Source organism: Heloderma suspectum, chromosome 2 (assembly GCF_057233095.1).
Source record: "Heloderma suspectum isolate Gila_16-S chromosome 2, 16-S_ref, whole genome shotgun sequence".
Classification (NCBI taxonomy): domain Eukaryota; kingdom Metazoa; phylum Chordata; class Lepidosauria; order Squamata; family Helodermatidae; genus Heloderma; species Heloderma suspectum.
The window spans coordinates 393,170,333-393,189,920 of NC_139459.1; the positions used below are offsets into that span (position 1 = coordinate 393,170,333).

Below are 19,588 nucleotides of genomic sequence, written 5' to 3' on the forward strand. Positions count from 1 at the left end.
CCACTGTGACACTAAGGACGACTCACCCTGATCTCTTCCTTCAGGATGACATACCTGAGCTGGCATAAACAGCTTCAAGGCAGCCTTTGAATTGCCAGCCTGAGTTCAAGGCCTGCTTTGTTAGTCATAAACGACTGGTTCAGTTAAACTACACTGGTCTCTAGGCATGTTGGGAACTCTGTGAAGTCCACATTTTCTGCTCACTAACCAGCTCACTATGTATGCCAGTGCTACAAGCCTTCGATTTTGTTATTTATTTCATTTCTACACCACCCAATAGCCGAAGCTCTCTGGGCGGTTCACAAAAATTAAAACCACAAAGCATAGCATAAAACAATATAAAATATGAAAGCCTGAAATGACAATAGAACACTACAACCAGAATGAAAACTTTCAGCAATGCAGAGGTGTTAAAATACAGATTTAAAACAACAAAGCTGAAAGACTAGGAAGCTAAAAGGCTAAAATACTGGGAGAATAAAAAGGTCTTCACCTGGTGCCAGGAGGAGTACAACGTAGGTGCCAGGCAAACCTCCCTAGGGAGCTCATTCCACAGCAGGGGTAGCACAGCAGGAAAGGCCCTGTTCCTGGTAGCCACCTGCTCACTTCCTTTGGCTTCATGGAGAAGGACCACTGAGGATTATCTTAGTCCAGGCATGCTCATATGGAAGGAGGCGACCCTTCAGATAACCTGGCCCCAGCCCATTAAGGGCTTTGAATGTTAATACGAGCACTTTGAATTGAGCCCAGAAATGGACTGGCAGCCAGTGCAGCTGGAAAAGTTCTGGCGTAATGAGATTGAGTCCCTGTTAACAGTCTTGCTGCCCTCTTTTGGACTAGCTGAAGTTTCCAGACCATTCTCAAAGGTAGCCCCACGTATAACGGATTGCAGTAATCCAGGTGAGAAGTTATCAGAGCGTGGATAACTGTAGCTAGGCTATTTCTGTCCAGATAGGGGCGTAGTTGGTATACCAGCCTAAGCTGATGTTGTGAGGCTAAAATGGTGAGGAGAACCAACTCTGTGCATGCCTACTCAGAAGTAAGTCTTACTGAGTTCAATGAGACTTACTCCTACACTTGTCAGCACCCCACTTGCCCCACTTGTGATTCATTGCTCCGTTCCCCTTTCCTTTTTGTAAATAAACTGCCACCTGTCACCTTGGAATGCATGTGCTTCATTCCAGTTAAGCTTTGGTACATTAAAAAAACTAAGATCATGTCATCTGGCCCTATCACTTCCTGGCATATAGAAGGGGAAGAAATGGAAGCAGTGACAGATTTTACTTTCTTGGGCTCCAAGATCACCGCAGACGGTGACTGTAGCCATGAAATTAAAAGACGCTTGCTCCTTGGGAGGAAAGCTATGGCAAACCTAGACAGCATAGTAAGAAGCAGAGACATCACCTTGCCGACAAAGGTCCGTCTAATCAAAGCTATGGTTTTCCCAGTAGTAATGTATGGCTGTGAGAGCTGGACTATAAGGAAGGCTGAGCGCCGAAGAATTGATGCTTTCGAACTGTGGTGCTGGAGAAGACTCTTACGAGTCCCCTGGACTGCAAGGAGGTCAAATCAGTCCATCCTAAAGGAAATCAACCCTGAGTGCTCATTGGAAGGACAGATAATGAAGCTGAAGCTCCAATATTTTGGCCACCTAATGCGAAGAGAAAACTCCCTGGAAAAGACCCTGATGCTGGGAAAGACTGAAGGCAAAAGGAGAAGGGGACGGCAGAGGATGAGATGGCTAGATAGCATCACGGATGCAATGAATATGAACTTGAGCACGCTCCGGGAGACAGCGCAGGACAGGAAGGCCTGGCGTGCTATGGTCCATGGGGTCACGAAGAGTCGGACACGACTGAACGACTGAACAACAACAACAACAACAACTAAGTCCATAGCTTTCCTCTTGGTCTTGCTACTGTTTGAAGTTTCAGGCTTGGAGACAGGGTATGGTGGTTTGAACCCCTATTCCCTGAGACTCCAGGGTGTCCTGCAAGGCCTGAAAGTCCTCTGGCTCAGGCTGAGGTGGACATAAGGGATGGGGGCAGCCACTTTTGCTGGGTTGGTGTTCAGCACAAACAGACTCTCTTTCCTGCCTACACTGCTGGGAGGTAGAGCAACTCCCTCTCTCCCTTCCCACTAGTCCTTTAGGGAGGCCCACCCTGACACCACCAGCAGAGACCTAGATGGCCCCAGCTGTTCTCCTCTGAGGTTGTTGATCTACTTGCTCCTGACATACCTGTGGTATTTTGTAGATATTCGACATGGTTGAACTATGGATGGATGTGTCAGATTCAGCCCCTTCCAGAATGTCAGCAGGTTATTCCGTCCTCTGCAGCTGTAGTTTGGAATGTTGGTTGGTCCACCAGCAAGCAGGTCTAGCATGGCATCAGAGGTCATTCTCCCATGGAAATGGGTCTCATAGATGTTGTAGCCCAGGGTGATGTTGAGTAAGAGCCAGGGATTCTGATTGATCTCAAGAATGGCAAACAGGAAGGACAAGATGTGCCTGTATCTGACATCTGATACACTGCAGATGATGGTGGTGGTGGTGATGATGGTGGTGGTGGTGGTGGTAAGATTCAATGAAAATACAGTGTCACAATCTTTGTTTTATACATCTAAGAGCCTTTTTCAGGCAATATAAGTCTCAGAAGAGCTGATCCCCATGATAGGTCAGAACAAAAAGTAAAGAGTAGGAATTAATGGCATTACAGCGATGTAAACAGTTGGATCTTTCAAGGATCTGCATTGGGACAAGGATGGGATCCACACTGGCCCCAAGCTGGTGAATGACCAAGAAATACATCTTGGCGTCATGGTGGACATCTCAGTGGAAATGCTGACTCAGTGTGCAGCTGCTGTGAAGGAGGGAAGTTCCATGTTGGGCATGAGAAAGCTGCCAATATAATCCAGCCCTTATACAAACCTGTGGTGTAACCACACATCACATGGAATATTGTGTGCAGTTCTGGTCACCACATCCCAAACAGGACATTGTAGAGCTGGAGAAGTTTCAGGACAGGGCAACCTGAATCCTCAAGGGACTGCAGCAACTCCCTCATGTGGAAATGTTAACATGTCTGGGACTGTTTTGCTTACAAAAACACAAGTAAGACATGATAGAGGTTTATAAAATCATACGTGGTGAGGAAATGCTAGAACCTGGGGTCGTCCCATGAAGCTGATTGGTGGGAGACTTGAGACAGTCGAAACCAAGTTGTTCTTCACCCAGCACAGAGTGAAACTACAGACGTCGCTACCGCCAGAAATAGCTTGGCTTTAAGCGGGGACTGGGAAAATCCATGGGGAACAAGGGGATCGGTGGCCACAACTCATGATGGCTATAGATTTCCTCCATATCAGAGGCAGGATGCCTCTGAATACCACCTGCTGGGGAACATGAGTGGGAGGGTGTCTCATGCACAAGCCCACTCATGTACAAGACGTAGTGACGGCCACCAATTTGGATGGCTTTAAAAGAGGGGCTGACAAAGTGATGGAGGATAAGACTCTCCATCATGGTTGGGATGACTACATGTGACCTCCAGTTTCAGGAGCAGTGTGCCTATATACCACAGTTGCTGGGGAACTTGTGTGAGGGCAAGAGGGGCTGGTGGCTCCGGTTAGAATGGTAGAGATTCCATTCTAGTTCAAGTTACAACCAGCCAGATGTCTCAGAGAGCCATCCTAGATGCTGCACCCCTTTGGGGGATAGGGTTCAACACCTTGGAGAGCTCCCTGAGACTTCTGGCAGGTGGAGAGAAGGAGAAAAACATGTTTGTGAGAGCTGACTAGTAACTCCATTACCTGACACAGGTCAAGCGGGGGGGGGGGGGAATGAGCATGGTCTGACTTTTACTTGACAAAGTCAGGCCAACACTGACTTTGTCATAAGGATGCAGTTGTAGGAACCAGGATCAAGACAAAACTTTTGGCTGTATTGTATATGAATGAGCACACACGGCACTGTTGTTTCTCGGGACCATTACGAGCACATTTCCTTTTACTGGGGGAGGGGGAGACTACATTTGGGGGCCCAGAGGGCTGCAGAGGACCAGACCTCTGCCCACCAGTTGTGCCCTGGCAGTTCCAGGGCATCAGCATATTGTAAAATGTGACAGTCAATGAAAAAGCCAAAGGACGCTATGAAAAAATGCACACACAAGACACTTCTGGAGGGGGATAGCATGGATGGGTGTTTCTGTGCTGTATTGCTCTGGAGTCCTGATCCCGTCAGTTCCAGTCATCAGAGTCTTTTGGTTATCAAGATGAAACAAGCCATTTGTGCAAAAGATGACAGTGTATGGATAGAAAATGGTTGAACTACACACACGCGCAGAACACACACACACACACACAGAGTACATTCACACCTCCCTTCAGATGACAAAGCCATTTCCACACAGTTAATGTCTGTTTGGGTCCCCAAGATAGATGGAGGCTGTTTCTCAGAACCACCATTTTCTCTAGGCCGGTAGAGTGATTTCATGAAATGGGTGATTTCAAATATCCTCACACAGACTGGATAAATGCGTTTTCTGGTCAAGACAAAGATGTAACATTTCTTGGTTCCCTAAATGACCATGCTCTAGAACTTTTGGTCACAGCCCTGGCTAGAGGGGACATAACCCAGAACATAATATTCAGTGGTGCTGCCCAGGACCTGATGCGATAAATGGTTATTCTTCAACTGATTGAAATCTGCGATCACAGTGGTATCAAATTTAATGTGGAAAATTACCAGTGAAATCCAATATATTTGCCTTCAAATGAAAAAAAAAACTGTTCAAAAAAGTGGGAAATGGTACCACAATAATAGAAACTCAGCTACAGGGTATACCACAGATAAAGAAAAGGAGCACCACATCCAAAGCATGGTTGAGCAGTGTCAAGGAAGGTGGAGAAAAGAAGAGTTCCTGAAGAAACTGGAAGTCTTGCTTAATTGAGGGGAACCAAAAGGAACACAAACTTGCACAAAGGTAATGCAAGCAGAAAATAAGATTTGCAAAACCGTATTTGAGTAGCAGATTGCTAATAACATCAAGGCCAACAATAAAGAATTGTTTAAATACATTAGAAGCAGGAAACCAGCTAGGCAGTCAATTGGACTGTTGAATGACAATATTGAAAAACTAGTGGGAGAACACCTCAGCCTCTCAGGACTCTCTGTCACTGACCTAAAGTGGCTGTCTTGGAGCATGGAAACTTCAAAGGGAAAGTAGAACAAGAGACCCCTCAGTTGCAATTCATTGAGAAGTTCAACTCCATCAACTTTGTTTTCAGGTGGGGCTGACGCCTTGCAAAGTGTGCACAGAAGTGGCTATCAGAAATCTGGCATCAAGTGAAACAAAGTCGGGAGTGAGTGACTGAAAACCTCTGTGAAGAATACCTGGACAACTACTAAGACAGATCTTGGTTGCTTAGATATGGTATATTATAGCACCTGTAATCCTTCTTTTTCTCCCTCTCACTTACTTGCCATGCAAATTCTTTCTTTGGTTGTTTTCTGTAACATCCAGTACAACAACCTCACTGCTCCTTTCTCGGTACTCTTTGCCAGTTCTAAATTCTTTCACTCACTTAAGCTAATCTGCCCAACACTACATGTGTTCTTTCCATTTTCATAGTGGGAGCGGGCCATTCCCTTCATGCCCTATTTGTGGGCTTGCCCTTGGCCAGTGTAAGAAATGCTATGCTGCACAAGACGTTTGGACACAACCAGCATGGTTCTGCTTATGTTCTTACACTATGCTTATACTTTTCATCTCAGTGTCTTTAGTCTTCCTCAAATCTCTTCCCTTGTCCTAGTTTTTCTTGCTCAATTAATCTCCTGGGCACAATTGTGGTGGAATATGGAATGTAACTTGTATTGTTAATATGAATTAAATGTATGATTTTATTTTATTTATTACATGTCTATACTGCCCAACAGATGAAGCTGCCTGGGTGGTTGACAACAATTGTATTTTATAAGAGTGTTATTGATTATAATCTCTGTGTCGTAACTGTGCCGTGCTAAATATGCAAAAGCTTTAAGTGCAAAATGTGTTTTTGGAGCTGGAGCAAAGGAGATTGCTTAAGCCTTGAATGCAAAAAAACCCTCTTGATTTAGGATCTCCCCCCCCCCCCAGGGTGCAGAATCTCTTCTAGGACAGGCTGTGGCGGCCGCTGTCAGAGGACTGTATGACCTTCTAAGTGCTGCTCTCAGTATTGAATTGAGGGTTTAATTGCTGGGGCTGAGACAGGATTTCTGTTTCACCTATGAAATGAGGGACCTGTGAAGTCCCTCATAAATAGCCAGGCTGGTGAGGAGTGTTGGGCTTGGACTGTGGAGGACAGAATTCTAATCCTTGCTCAGAGCCAAAGTTTACTGCCTTTGGCCATTCACTTGCACTCAGCCTAACCGAACTCAGAGGGTTGTTGTGAGCACAAACTGGATATTTCTAGACTGCTTAAAATATATCTATATCTATATCTGTATCTATATCTTCACTCTTCTCTACAGCCAACCTGGCATTCAAAAGTAGACACCATGGGTTCTTTGGCTAGACAGCAACCTGAAAGGAGGAAAGGACAACCAGGAGAGGACACATTTGTCTCTTGTGGGCCTGGGGCCCAAGTCCTTTTAAGCCAAGTGTCAGTCTTACAGGCCTTACATCACCGGCTTGACTTCTAGGTGAGTGTGTCTTCTTTATACTATGAGGAAAAAATGCTTGCCTGATCATCTTTGATGATCTCAAAGGAGGGGAAAGAAATTGCAACTGTGCCATCAATATTTTGATTTTGTAAAGTAAACACATTTCAGATAAGAGATACTCCCCAGAATCCACAAGATCCTGATGGCCTAGCATATGGCAGTTGAGATTGTTGCTTAATGTTTGCCATTTAAAGAGCAAGAAATGTAGGACCTCCATTTTTCACAGGAGCAGAAATAAACAGAAGGATTATTCCTTTTCAAGAACTGGATGTGATGCTCATCCCAAAGTGAAGAACAAACTCTAAGAAGGTCTGGTATCCCCGAGGCCAACAGCTGGTCCCTCGAGCATTTGAGCAGAAATCTTAGTCTGCATAACCCATTCAGCCTGATGAGCCACAGCGAACAGCCGTATGGCAGGGGGGTTGAGATGCCGTGGCTCCTTCTGTCATCTCTGACAGGCTACAGACTGCAGCGCTTCTCCCTGGCACACTGTAGCGGTGGTGCTCCTGACGTGCTACAAGGGAGACTGATCCAAAGATGCCTCCCTGAGCAAGACACAAAGAGGAAGGCAGTTGGACCCTCCCTGTATTCCTGGATCAGCCTGGAGCCCACTAGAAACTAACCAGCCCTACCTCCATTCCAGAATAGTTTGCTGCCACCATGGGAAGCAGTAGTTCAGAAACAGATTCTGGCAGCACAAGAATCTTTCCCCATCCATAGCATTCAGGATCATCTCATGTTTTGACCATGAGATGCTCCTTTACATTCAGATCAGACCTCAACACAATAATGTAGCACTTCGGAATGAAGATGCAGCCCAGCAAGCCAGCACTGGAGGCCAAGATGGAGAAGACCTGCACCGCCACCATGGACTTCCCCTTGGTGCTCAGGTAGGTGGGTACAAAGGACACCCAGACACTGCAAAAGACCAGCATGCTAAAAGTGATCATCTTGGCTTCATTGAAGGCCCCAGGCAGCTTCCTGGCGAGGAAAGCCACCGTGAAGCAGATGGCAGCCAGGAAGCCCATGTATCCAAGGGCAGTGTAAAACATGGTGACAGATCCTTCATTGCATTGCAGGATGATCTCTCCAGGCTGGGAGTGCAAGTCTGAGTCAGGGAAGGGTGGAGAGATGCCCAGCCACACAATGCACATGACAACTTGGACACTAGAACAAGAAAGGACAATGGCATTGGCCAAACTCTTTCCCAGCCATTTTCTCACCCCATTCCCTGGCTTGGTGGCCAGGAAGGCCAGCACCACAGTGATCGTTTTGGCCAACACAGAAGACACAGCAATCGAGAAGATGACGCTGAAGATCGTTTGTCGGAGAAGGCAGGTGGCTTTCCTTGGCTGGCCAATGAATAGGAAGGAGGATGAACAGGAAATGAAAAGGGAGACAAGGAGAAGGTAGGAGAGGTCCCGGTTGTTGGCTTTGACTACAGGAGTTTCTAAGTATTTAATGAAGATTCCTAACACGAATCCTGTGGTTAAGCACAAGAAAAGAGCAAAGGAAACCAGGGTGATCCCCAAAGGTTCTTCATGGGACAGGAAGGTTATAATCTTGGGGACACATTGATCTTGGTCCTTGCTTGGCTGCTGATCTTCTGGACACCTGCTGCAATGGTCTGCATCTGAGAAGAAGAGTGACTTCAGTTTCAGTAACATCAATGCAACATCCACTACAGTCTGTTTTCTATTACATTGGGTGTGAGGAAGATGGTAAAATGGGAGAGAGAACATTTAGTACGGATGAAGAAAGGCAAGAGCTCCATGGTAGAGGACATCCTTTGTAGACTCTGGTAAGGGGATGGGCTTTGCATGTGAAACATTTAATCCTTAGTGTCATCATGAAGGGAAGGACTTCAGATGTAGCATCACAGGAACATTAACTGCTACCTTCTACCGTGTCACACCATTTGTCCATGTAGCCCAGTACTATCGACATAGACTGGCAGTGGCTCTCCAGGGTTTCAGGCAGGATGCTTTCCTATTCTCACCCAGAGATGCTGGGGATTGACCCTGCGCCCTTCTGCATGACAAGGATGTGCTCTTCCCCAGAGCTACGCCCCACAGCTTCCATCAAGAAAGAAAAGCCGCCCCTCTCTGACAGTCCAGAGCTGCTGCCAGTCAAAGGATACAATACCGGGCTAGATGGATTGATGGGTGGCCTCAATATTTGATCTATCTTATTTATAGTACATAGATATTTCTTGGCTGCCTTTCAGTGCAGGAGTCATCCCAGGGCACATATACAGGCAACTTCCTCTGTCATTCAAATGTGACGTCACCAGTGTGTGAAGTCCAAAATACAGCTGAGTCTAAGATGGGACAGATAGAAGAAATATTCATGTCTTACATTTTAACCCTGAAAAGTTTAAGTGCAAATTGACTGTTGTATAAACCTTGCAAAACTGAGCTCCCTCCCTGCACTTCCTCTTCCCACCACCACTCGTCTTCCCTTCTGTTATTTCTGACTGTAGTTTGCAAGCCTGATGACATGGCCTCTGTCTCCCCCTCTTTCTTCCTATTGGTCTGAACTCTGAACCACTTTGGGAGGCAATAATTGTTGGAAAGACAGGATACAAATGTAGTCAATAAATACGTTTACAAAAAATGAATAAACTGTACACTACCCTGAAAGTGGGGTCAATGGTGGTGTATACAAATGTGTGTAAATAAAATAAAATAAAATGAAATAAATATGTTATGCTCACAATAACCCTGTGAGGTAGGTTAGGCTGAGTGGTAATGAATGGCCCAAGGCAGTAAGCTCCCACTCTGAGGAGGGATTTGAACTCAGGCCTCACCATATCAAATCTTACACTTGTCATCAATCTGACTACTTCTGAGAGCCCTCATAGGTGATGCAGTTCCAGGCCAGAAACAGTCATCATTCATAAAAGCTTACCTTGCCCTCTGATGAACCCTATAGTTTGATGTACCAGGTTGAGTATCTACAATGTGGCACCCTCCTGGAGCTCCAGAATAGACACATATTTTGGGTCTCATTTCCAAATGCACATTCTCATGTCAGTGCCTCCCACTTTTTCTTTTGGACCTGGGTAGTTCTTTTGTGATAAAACTTCAGAATCATTAAGGTGGTGGAAGCAGCCTCGAAACCTATTTTTGGTTGGCTACCTCGCATCATAGATGGTGTGTCTATTACCATTGGCCGAAAAAAAAAAAAAATCTGTCTTGGTTAAGAGGTTGGCTTTTACTGTTTTCATACTCCCTGAAATAGATGAAGCTTCACCCTCAGTCTCTGTCCCCTTGGAACCATCTGCTGCGGGAATCCAGAGATGCTCTGTATGGATTTAGAGCGTTTCCACAGGAGAACAGTTTTCATAACAGTTAAATCCCTCCTCATGATGATGGCACACTACCGTAATGAAAGACCGAAAAGGTATTTGCTTGTGTTTTATCATTATTATTTGAAAGACTAAATAAAAATAAACATGCATAGAAAACAGGTAGCAGAGTGGATCAAACTAGCGTTAAAACTGTCTAATTTTACATGTTGGAATGGCTGAACAAGTAAGAATACCTTAAACAAGCCTACCTGGGGAGGAGCTGGATGCCACAACCAAAAAGGCCCTCTCTCTGGTCACCACATACCTAATTTCAGATATTAGGGAGAACTAGAAGAGAGCCACCCCTTATAAACATAATTTTTGCCCAAGCTCAAATATTTGCCCCATTTCTCAGGGGAACACCCTCTCTTCTGAGGTCACCCACCTTCCTGAGTGGAGATTGACCCTTCCGCACATGGAACACAGGCATAGCAGCAAGGCGGCTTTCCTTCCTGGACCTCCTTGGCATATCCAGGGCGACAGCTTTCAACACATCTGGAACGAGGCACCGTCTGGCAACAAAGCGAAGGAGCATCAAGGAATAAGTCTCGGGTACAATTCTGGATATAAACCCAGCAGGAAGTCTGGTCCCAGAGATCCCCGGCACTTATTCTGAGGGAAGCACTTTCGGTGTAGTTGTTCATGTCAACATTTCTATCCCACCTACCTCCATAAGTAGACTCAAGGCAGCAGACAAAGTGAAAAGGCCCACAGTACAATAACCGAAGAAGCTGCAATACTTCCCTAGAATCATAATAATACTGAAGCACAGCAATCACACACGTGAAGGTCCTGATGAAATGCCGTTCCCTGAAACAAGCCTGCTCCTCAATGCGAGAAAGACTCAGGGACTGATTTCTCATATGAAACTCTTACTGAGCCTTTGGGTCCCCGAGCAAGGCTTCCATGTGGTTTGCAGCAGGAATCAAAGGAAATGAACAAAAATGCTCAGGACATCCGACGACACCACACAGGTGGACTCATGCAATAGGGCAGCCCCTTGTTCTCCTCCCCTCTGCACTCCAACATCCCAAATCGACTCCGAAGGGACCATTTATGTGGAGGGGCTGCAGGTGGAAAGCTGAAATCCAAGGTGGACCAATGACTCCAGGAACAAAGCACCACAGAATATGCTGACTACACCACACAGGTGGACTCATGCAATAGGACAGCCCCTTGTTCTCCTCCCCTCTGCACTCCAACATCCCAAAACGACTCCGAAGGGACCATGTGTGGAGAGGGCATGTGGAGAGGGGCCTGCAGGTGGAAAGCTGAAATCCAAGGTGGACCAATGACTCCAAGAAAAATGCGCCACAGAAAATGCCTTCTGCTACCTTCCCCACTTACTGTCAGCAGCCTAACCTCAGTGGTAGCATCCCTCAGAGCAGGGCCTCATTCGGTATTCTACTAGTGCACATAGAGAGAGGAGTCCTGGGGAAGGAATTGTTCTGTCTGGTTCCTCATGCCTACTCTGGGTAGGGGTTGAGATGTACCAGCACCTTGATTTGCACCCTGAAGCTGACTGGGAACCAATGAAACTCTCTCTCTCTCTCTCTCTCTCTCTCTCTCTCTCTCTCTCTCTCAATCTCAATCTCTCATCTTTCTTATATCAGTGTGCTGACTACTGTAACCTTTTCCATAGGATCTTAGTGTATTATATGAAAAACTCTCATGTCAGTGAAGTTCATCAGCTGTTGTGAGTCTTTAGTTGAGTTAAGGAAACTGCTGAAGAATACAGGTGGAAGCTGGGGCAGGGGAAGAGAATTAGAATGGATCTGGGAATTACAATGGATCCAGGATGTGCCCCTGTGGATAGCAGAACTGCATCCTGTGCTGGTGCAAAGCTTGGGAGCGGTGAATAAGTTTGTCTCTGGAGGGACTGAATTCTCTCTCTCTCTCTGCAAAGTAGGGTGTGTGTGTGGGGGGGCTACATTGCAGTCAGCCATTTACATGGGGAGTCACTGTGTTCATTATCCTCCCTCAGCACAGTCTATGCTCGCACTGAGCTTCTCCTAGGCCAGCCAAGAAAAGTCTCCTCTCAGCCCTGGTCAATAGGAAGACATGCCGGAGGAGGGGAAGGTGCAGGGGAGCAATTGTAATTCTCCTGCTCTTCTCCATGTCTTTTTCTTTGGGGGAGGGGTTGTATCTCCACAAGCAATTGACTCTTAGCTGGCTACATTTGGAGGTTTTTAGGGAAAATTGAAGTTCTGGCCATCCAGCAGTCAGCCTGGAGTTTATCACCCAAAAAACTAGGGATGTATGAAACGAATTACCTGTTCTGTTTCGTGACATCTGCGGTGGGGGGGAGGCGCTCTGTCCCTCCCCCCTAAATCCTTGCCGGCTGGCTCCGCTCCGCGGTGACTCCGCGGAGCCACCGGCTGGGTCTGACCGTAGTGACATACAGCCGCTGCTGGGCTGCGCAGGGACGCAAATGGCGGCCGCCATAGCCGCCGCCATTTGCGTCCCTCTTTTTTTGCTGTGAAAGGATAGGTAAATACTTACGTAGCTTATCGCGGGAAAAATCGTGAAACGAATGGCGGCTGCAGACGCGGCTGCCATTCGCAAAGCAGCGCGAATGGCACCAGGTAGGTGCTCCATTTCGCGTGCCTTTTGTGGGGTGGTGGGGCAGGGGGCTTTGTTCCGCCACGGATTTGGGGGGCCAAATGTACTGGCATATGGCCTCACTGAATTCCATGGCAGAATTCTCCGCCATCCCTACAAAAACTGGATTTCTTGAGACTGTTTATAGTCCAATTATTTGCCTTAAGTCAGGTTCTCTGTGGTATAGTTGTTGTGTGTCCAAACCCCTGTATTTACGTTGGGTTTGCTAGCTGGGTATGCTGGCCCTGGCCAGGGGAGTGCCTTTCACCACAACCCCAGTCAAGAGGTGTTTCCTGTCCCTGTGTTTCCCAGCACAAACATATGTCTGACTACTCAGAAGTAGCTCCCATTATGGTCAATGGGGGTTGTTCCTGAAATGGGGGTTGTTCCAGTACTCCCGACATTACTGAGATTCCAGTGAATTAAAACATCACCTTTAAGAGCCTCAATGTCAAAGTTTCCATGCTTTGAAGCTTCAATGGACTGCAACAGGACAGGGGGAACACTGTGTTGCGATAATGATAGTTGTTAAGTAATTAATGCGGGGTGGAGGGAGAGAAAAGAAGAGTGATTTCTGTGAAGACATAGGAGGAAACCTCGCAGGATTGTATTGAAGGATAATGAGGAGGGAGAGCTGGGGGGGGGGTTATGTGACTTTTGAACAGCCCCTGCTAGTCAGATGACATTTACTCCAACCCCCACACGCCACCCTGAACTATGTTCTCTGAAGAGGCCGTGGGAATCTCTCTCCAACCCTTGCTCCTATGGGAAGATTTCAGGATGTCCATGGAACAACCTGGACAAGGAGCTCAGGGCCAAAATGGATGCAAGCCATCTTGCCATTGCTGTATGGATCAGATGGGGAAGACCTCCTCACAAAGCCTCCCCTTGACTCTGTACTAGAATCAGAAAACTGGGCAGATTGGGACAGATAAATGCTTACCAGCCCACGGTGCTATGAGGAAGCTCCTTTTTACAGGCCAGTTCTGCACCAGTGTGCTCAACAGTCAGCCCCATTAAGTTCAATGGGATTTACTGCCATGTCAGTGTCCATAAGAGTACAGCCATTATTCAGTGAATTATTCATGCTTAATCGATGTCACAGGCAATCAAATGAAATAAGTCATTCCCCTTACCTTGGAAAGCCGAGAGGGCCACACCACGGCGTTGGGGTTAATGGTGAGCTTTATGTCAGGGGGCGCCTGTCCCTCTAGACTCCCCACTGTAATCCTTGCCTGAGTCTGATTGGGAAACTGCACCCAGTTCACGAGGTCAAAGTCAGCTGCCAGCTCTCCGTCCTCTTCCAAAGACAGTCGGTCCATGGAAGCATTATAAAACCTGTCCAGGAAAACGTGAAGCTAGAATGACAGGGAAAACAACCAGCATTTAGGAAACATGAAGCCATGTTAGGTATGTCAGCTGTGTTCTACTTGCACTCTATGCAATGGGTCTGATGCATACCTAGGACATCTCTACATGACGGAAAACTCCCACAGCCTCACTGGGGCTTTCTACTTCCCTTTCTGTGGCACAATGAGGATGGGCTCCTTTGGACAATGAACACGTGATGTGGAACTGATGATGCCCTTTCTTTGCTGCCTTTGGGGCTTCCTATATTTCCAATGAAATAGTGTCATCTACTGGACAAACAGTAGCATTGCAACCAGCATTACACACTGGCGATATCCCGTGTTTTTGTTTTAATTCCAACTTATCTCCTATTTTTTTAAAGGTGGGATAAATGGGGGAAGCGCGAGTCATTCTGGACGTTGAGGACATTGTGTAAAGGACCCACAAACTTCCAGGAGTGGCCAATCATGAGCGTGCCATAAATTGCTCATATAGAGATGGCCCTAGACACTAGGGATTGTGGAGAAATCCGCCACGGACTCCAATGAGTCCGGATTCTTTGGAATCTGCCCCCCCATTCCTTGGTGGAATGGACAAACCCACCACCACCCCCGGAATCCCCCCGGGGATAGGGATGTACGAAAGTCACTTACCTTTTTGCAGCTTGGCTTCGCAGTGGGGGGGAGGAAATCGCTTTTCCCCCCGAAGTTCAGGCGAAGGGGGGGAGGCTTCCCACCTCACCCAGCCGAAATTCAGGCCGGGGAGAAGCGCCCCATCTCCCTGGCCATGAAACAAAAAGTAAAAAAAAAAAAAAGACCCCGTGATATGCTACGTGACGATTTACGTAGCCTATCATGGCTAGATTTCCAAAGTCAGCCATGATAGGCTACGTAAATCGTCACGTAGCCTATCACGGGTGACTTAAAAAAACAAAAAAAAGCGCGTACGCAAATGGTGGCGGCCATAGGGTGCCGCCATTTGCATTCCTTATTTTGGAACATCTAGTCTACGTAAAGATTTACGTAGACTACGGCGAAAATAAGGGCAACGCAAATAGCATTCCCTTATTTTCGCCGTAGTCTACGTAAATCTTTACGTAGACTACCCCTGTCCAAATAAGGAATGCAAATGGCGGCACCCATGGGCCGCCGCCATTTGCGTACGCGCTTTTTTTTTTTTTTTTCCAAAGTCACCCGTGATAGGCTACGTGACAATTTACGTAGCCTATCACGGCTGACTTTGGAAATCTAGCCGTGATAGGCTATGTAAATCGTTACGTAGCCTATCACGGGTGTGTTGTTTTTGTTTTACTTCACTTTTTTTTTTTTGCAATGGCGGTGGCGGCAGCCAGTTGGGACACTGGCCGCCGCCCCCACCCACGACGAACCGCCGCCGAACCGCCGCTGGGACCCGCCGCCGGGAGGGACATTCGTCCGTCCCGGGTAAGTCCCGTAAGGTAAGTCCCGTCCCGGGGGGGGGGGGTGGCGGAGAATTTCACTGCTGATTTCGGGGGGCCGAATGCATTGGCGCTCGGCCCCCCGAAGATTCGGGGAGAAATTCTCCGCCATCCCTACCCTGGGATGGAAGCTAACTGGTAGAGGCTGGTCCGGGTTGACATTTTCATCCACTGCCAGGCTGCGGAACAAAATGGTGTCCAGCGTATCAGACGCCATTTGCATCCCTGCCATTGGCCGTGATTGGCTACGTAAATATTTACATAGCCAATCACTGCCAACAGCAGGGATGCAAATGGCGTCCCCTACACTGGACACCATTTGCATCCGCAGACCAGACACAACCAGAAGTCTGGCAACTGCCGGAGCCGGCCGGCGGCTCCACAGACTCCCCACGGAGTGGAGCTCACCGGGGAGGATTCCGGGGGGAGGACCAGATCGCCTTTCCCGCCTGCGGAACCCCCCCCCCCATGGACCCCAGGTAAGGGGATCCATACATCCCTACTAGACACACAGCAGTTGACTATTGTTCTTTTACAGTCATAATTGAGATACATTCTTATGTCCCCTCTTCCAGCTCCAGAATCTTGTGATGAATTGGGCAAAATTTGACCTCTCTACTAGGGATGTCAGAGAATTCCGCCATGGATCTGGTGGAGATCCATGGTGGAATTCTCTGACATCCCTAGTAGAGAGGTCAAATTTTGCCCAATTCTGAGGTAAATCCAGTTTGTGGGGCTTCTGGTGGAGGTCTGAAGCTTTGCCCACTATGGTGGCTTCAGATCCCCCATCCAATGGTTGTTCCCTGGTGCTCCAAGAGGGTTCCAGCCTTCTTTGCTTTAGTTGGACTTCCCTCATTCCCAAGTCTGTCTCTGTTGAGTCCCATTCCACAGGATCACCCCATCACCACTTGAGGGAGAGCCCAACTTCACAAACTCCTTGGCAGAATGGCCTGCCCCCCCCTGCGGATCCCCCAGGGATGAGACTTACCTGTGGAGGATCTTCCAGGCAGCGGCGGCTCCGGGGGCAGTGGCTGTTCATCTAACCACCTGCCGCCACCGCCATTTCCAGGCTTGTAAAAAAAAAAAGACGTGATAGGCTACGTAAAGATTTACGTAGCCTATCATGGCTAGGTTGAAAAAAAAAAAGGCACGACGTGATAGGCTATGTAAACCTTTACGTAGCCTATCATGGCTGGGTGGGTTAAAAAAAAAAAAGTGTATGCAAATCGCGGCGGCTACGGCTGCCGCCACTTGCGTTCCTTATTTTTGCCCTCTTAATCTACGTAAATATTTACGTAGACTATGGCGGCAAAAATAAAGGGGAATGCAAATAGCGTAGCGGGTGCTATTTCCGTCCTTTTTTGATTCGCCATTTTAGCCTACGAAAATATTTACATAGGCTAAAACAGTGAATCAAAAAGGGACGCAAATAGCGCCCGCTACGCTATTTGCGTTCCCCTTTATTTTTGCCGCCATAGTCTACGTAAATATTTACGTAGATTAAGACGGCAAAAATAAGGAATGCAAATGGCGGCAGCCGTAGCTTTTGTTGTTGTTGTTCTTGTTTTTTACCCAGAGCCCTCCGCGGCCAGAAATCCAGCTGCGGATGGCTCTGGCCTGGCTGGGCCTGGTGCCTGCTCCTCCCCCTCCATCAACATAATCTGCAAAAGATAAGTGACTTTCGTACATCCCTACTCTACTATATTTGAGTCAGGATCCAGGATAATGATTTCAGAGTTCAACCATGTGCTGCTATATGCTGTGGATGTGCAGTGAAAATAAAGAGGAATACCTGCCATGGCTGTAGGGTTCCACGTTCCAGCCTGTCTCCTCCACCCACCCTCAACATCCGCTTCGATCTCGAGGAATCTGCAGCATCTAAGGCATGGGCCACAGCTTGCACACTGTTGTATGTACTGTAGCCATCTTGAGACAGGGCTCTCTCAGTCTCCTCCTGTGGCAGCGTCTCCAGTTTCTCTCTCTCTCTATGCATTTTGTCCAGGCTTTTACGGACAAGGCATGCTTGGAATAGAAACAATGAAATGCTTTACCAAAAAACTCTCCAAGAGAAGTGGAAAATGGTTGATAGTAGTTATATTTTGTTCTTTTTTTGGTCTTCATTGCAAAGGACAAAGAGCCATGGAAGTACTTGAACTTGTGAGGGACATAACTAAGGTGCATGTTCACATCCTGACAAGCTGTTGTGATCCAGACCTTTGTCCCAATTTCATGTGGTACAATCACTGGAACAGGTGGGTTGAATGAGTCACGATAGTAAAGAAATACACTGACTTGTGTACTCCAGACAGAGGATACTTTATGGTGGAACATTTCCTGTAGAGCCCTTTGTGGTACTCTTCTTGAGAAGGCAATGCAAATCCCACTGCTGAGCAACAGGGCTGTCAAAGCACTCAGGAACCTCTCTCCATTGTCATTGTCTTGAGCGAAGAGACCGATCCACGTCCATCCAAAATACAGGAGCAGTTGGATGACCCCCGGGTACTGGGCTTCTTCCTTTGGGGCCATCCGGTAGATAAAAGGGAACTGAGTTTTGCTATTCAGAACATGGGCAGCAAAGCCATAACTGATCTAGTGAGGAAAGGAGGAGACCGGTGTTTTGTTTTGTTTTCAGCATAAAGTTCAGATACTTATTAAACTGAGATTATTGATATCCAACCAAGGGCCCGTCATTGCGATGGGTCTGTGATGCATGCCGTGGGCAGGAGAGGTACCATAACATCTCAAGGGTCATTTGCAGTGTACCTTCTCTTTGGCTGATTTGCTCAAAGAGGTACATTTAAATTTGTGAGCCTCCCAGCTATTGGGAGGTATGGAAGTGAAGTAAATAAATAAAATAAGTGTGTTGTAACCCCTGTGGGATCCTTGTATACTGTGACCCCTGTGGGCTCCTTACCCCAGACACTTTCAAAACGACAGCATCCCAAAGGCTGCTTACTTTCCGCCATAGGAGCCAAAGGTACCCTTTCCCCTAATCAAAGAACTACTCCTGATAATACTATGAGATGAGTGTTAATCTTTCTCCCCGTGACTCCCAGGATCAGACTGTTCCCTGTCCTATTTGAAGACCCACACTTCGGTAAAGGGCAGGTTCGGGTAGCTTTGTGTTTTGTTTATTATTATTATTATTATTATTATTATTATTATTATTATTATTATTGAAGTGTCATCTCCAAACACTGTTCTGTTTTGCTGTGTGTTGTTCCTTTCGCCTTTCCCTTTGGCAATAAACTACCACCTCTCTCCACAGAATGCATGTGCTTTGTTCCAGTTAAGCCTCCAGAGCTTCCCTCTTGGTTGTTGCTACTGTTTAAACTTTTAGGCTTGGAAACAGGATGTTGTGGGTTGAACCCCTTATTTCCTAAGACTCCAGGGTGTCCTGCAGGGCCTGAGAGTCCCCTGGCTCAGACTGAGGTGGACGTAAGGGATGGGGGCAGTCTCTTTTTCTAGGCTGGTGTTCAGCATGAGAAACCTCTCATCCCTCCCTTCACTGCTGGGTGGTAGAACAAGCCCCTCCCTCCATTCCCACTAGTGCTTTAGGGAGGCCCACCCTGTCACCACCAGCAGAGACCAGGATGGTCCTGGCTCTTCTTCCTGGAGGTTGTTGACCTTCTTGCTCCTGACATACCTGTGGGATCTTGTAGATACCCAACATGGTTGAGATATGGATGGATGTGTCAGATTCAGCCCCTTCCAGAATGGCCAGCAGATTAGTCCGTCCTCTGCAAATGTAGTTTGGAACATTGACTGCTCCACCAGCAAGCAGGTCTAGCATGGTATCAGAGGTCATTCTCCCATGGAAATGGGTCTCATAGATGTTGTAGCCCAGGGTGATGTTGGGCAAGAGCCTGGGATTCTGATTGATCTCATGAATGGCAAACAGGAAAGACAGGATGTGCCAGTATCTGACCTTTCCTACACTGCAGATGATGATGATGATGATGATGATCAATGAAAATACAGTATCATGTTCTTTGCATTATACATCTAAGGGCCTTATCAGGCAATATAGTTCTCAGAAGACCTGATCCCCTGTTTAGCTTAGAAAAGTGCAAGTATGACATGACAGAGGTGCCTAAAATTAAACATGGAGTGGAAATGCTAGAACCTG

At 47.1% G+C, this 19,588-nt stretch overlaps 1 protein-coding gene across 1 annotated transcript; it reads right to left on the reverse strand.

Annotated features, from left to right (window-relative positions):
- Nucleotides 1-7,434: 7,434 nt before the first annotated feature.
- Nucleotides 7,435-19,252, reverse strand: LOC146356456 (vomeronasal type-2 receptor 26-like). Its single transcript, XM_084830124.1, has 5 exons — nt 19,106-19,252; nt 17,815-18,048; nt 13,790-14,011; nt 10,438-10,564; nt 7,435-8,333 (listed from the first exon to the last, which is right to left on the reverse strand). The coding sequence occupies exons 1-5, from the start codon at nt 19,250-19,252 to the stop codon at nt 7,435-7,437; spliced, it is 1,629 nt and encodes a 542-aa protein (XP_084686250.1).
- Nucleotides 19,253-19,588: the final 336 nt, after the last annotated feature.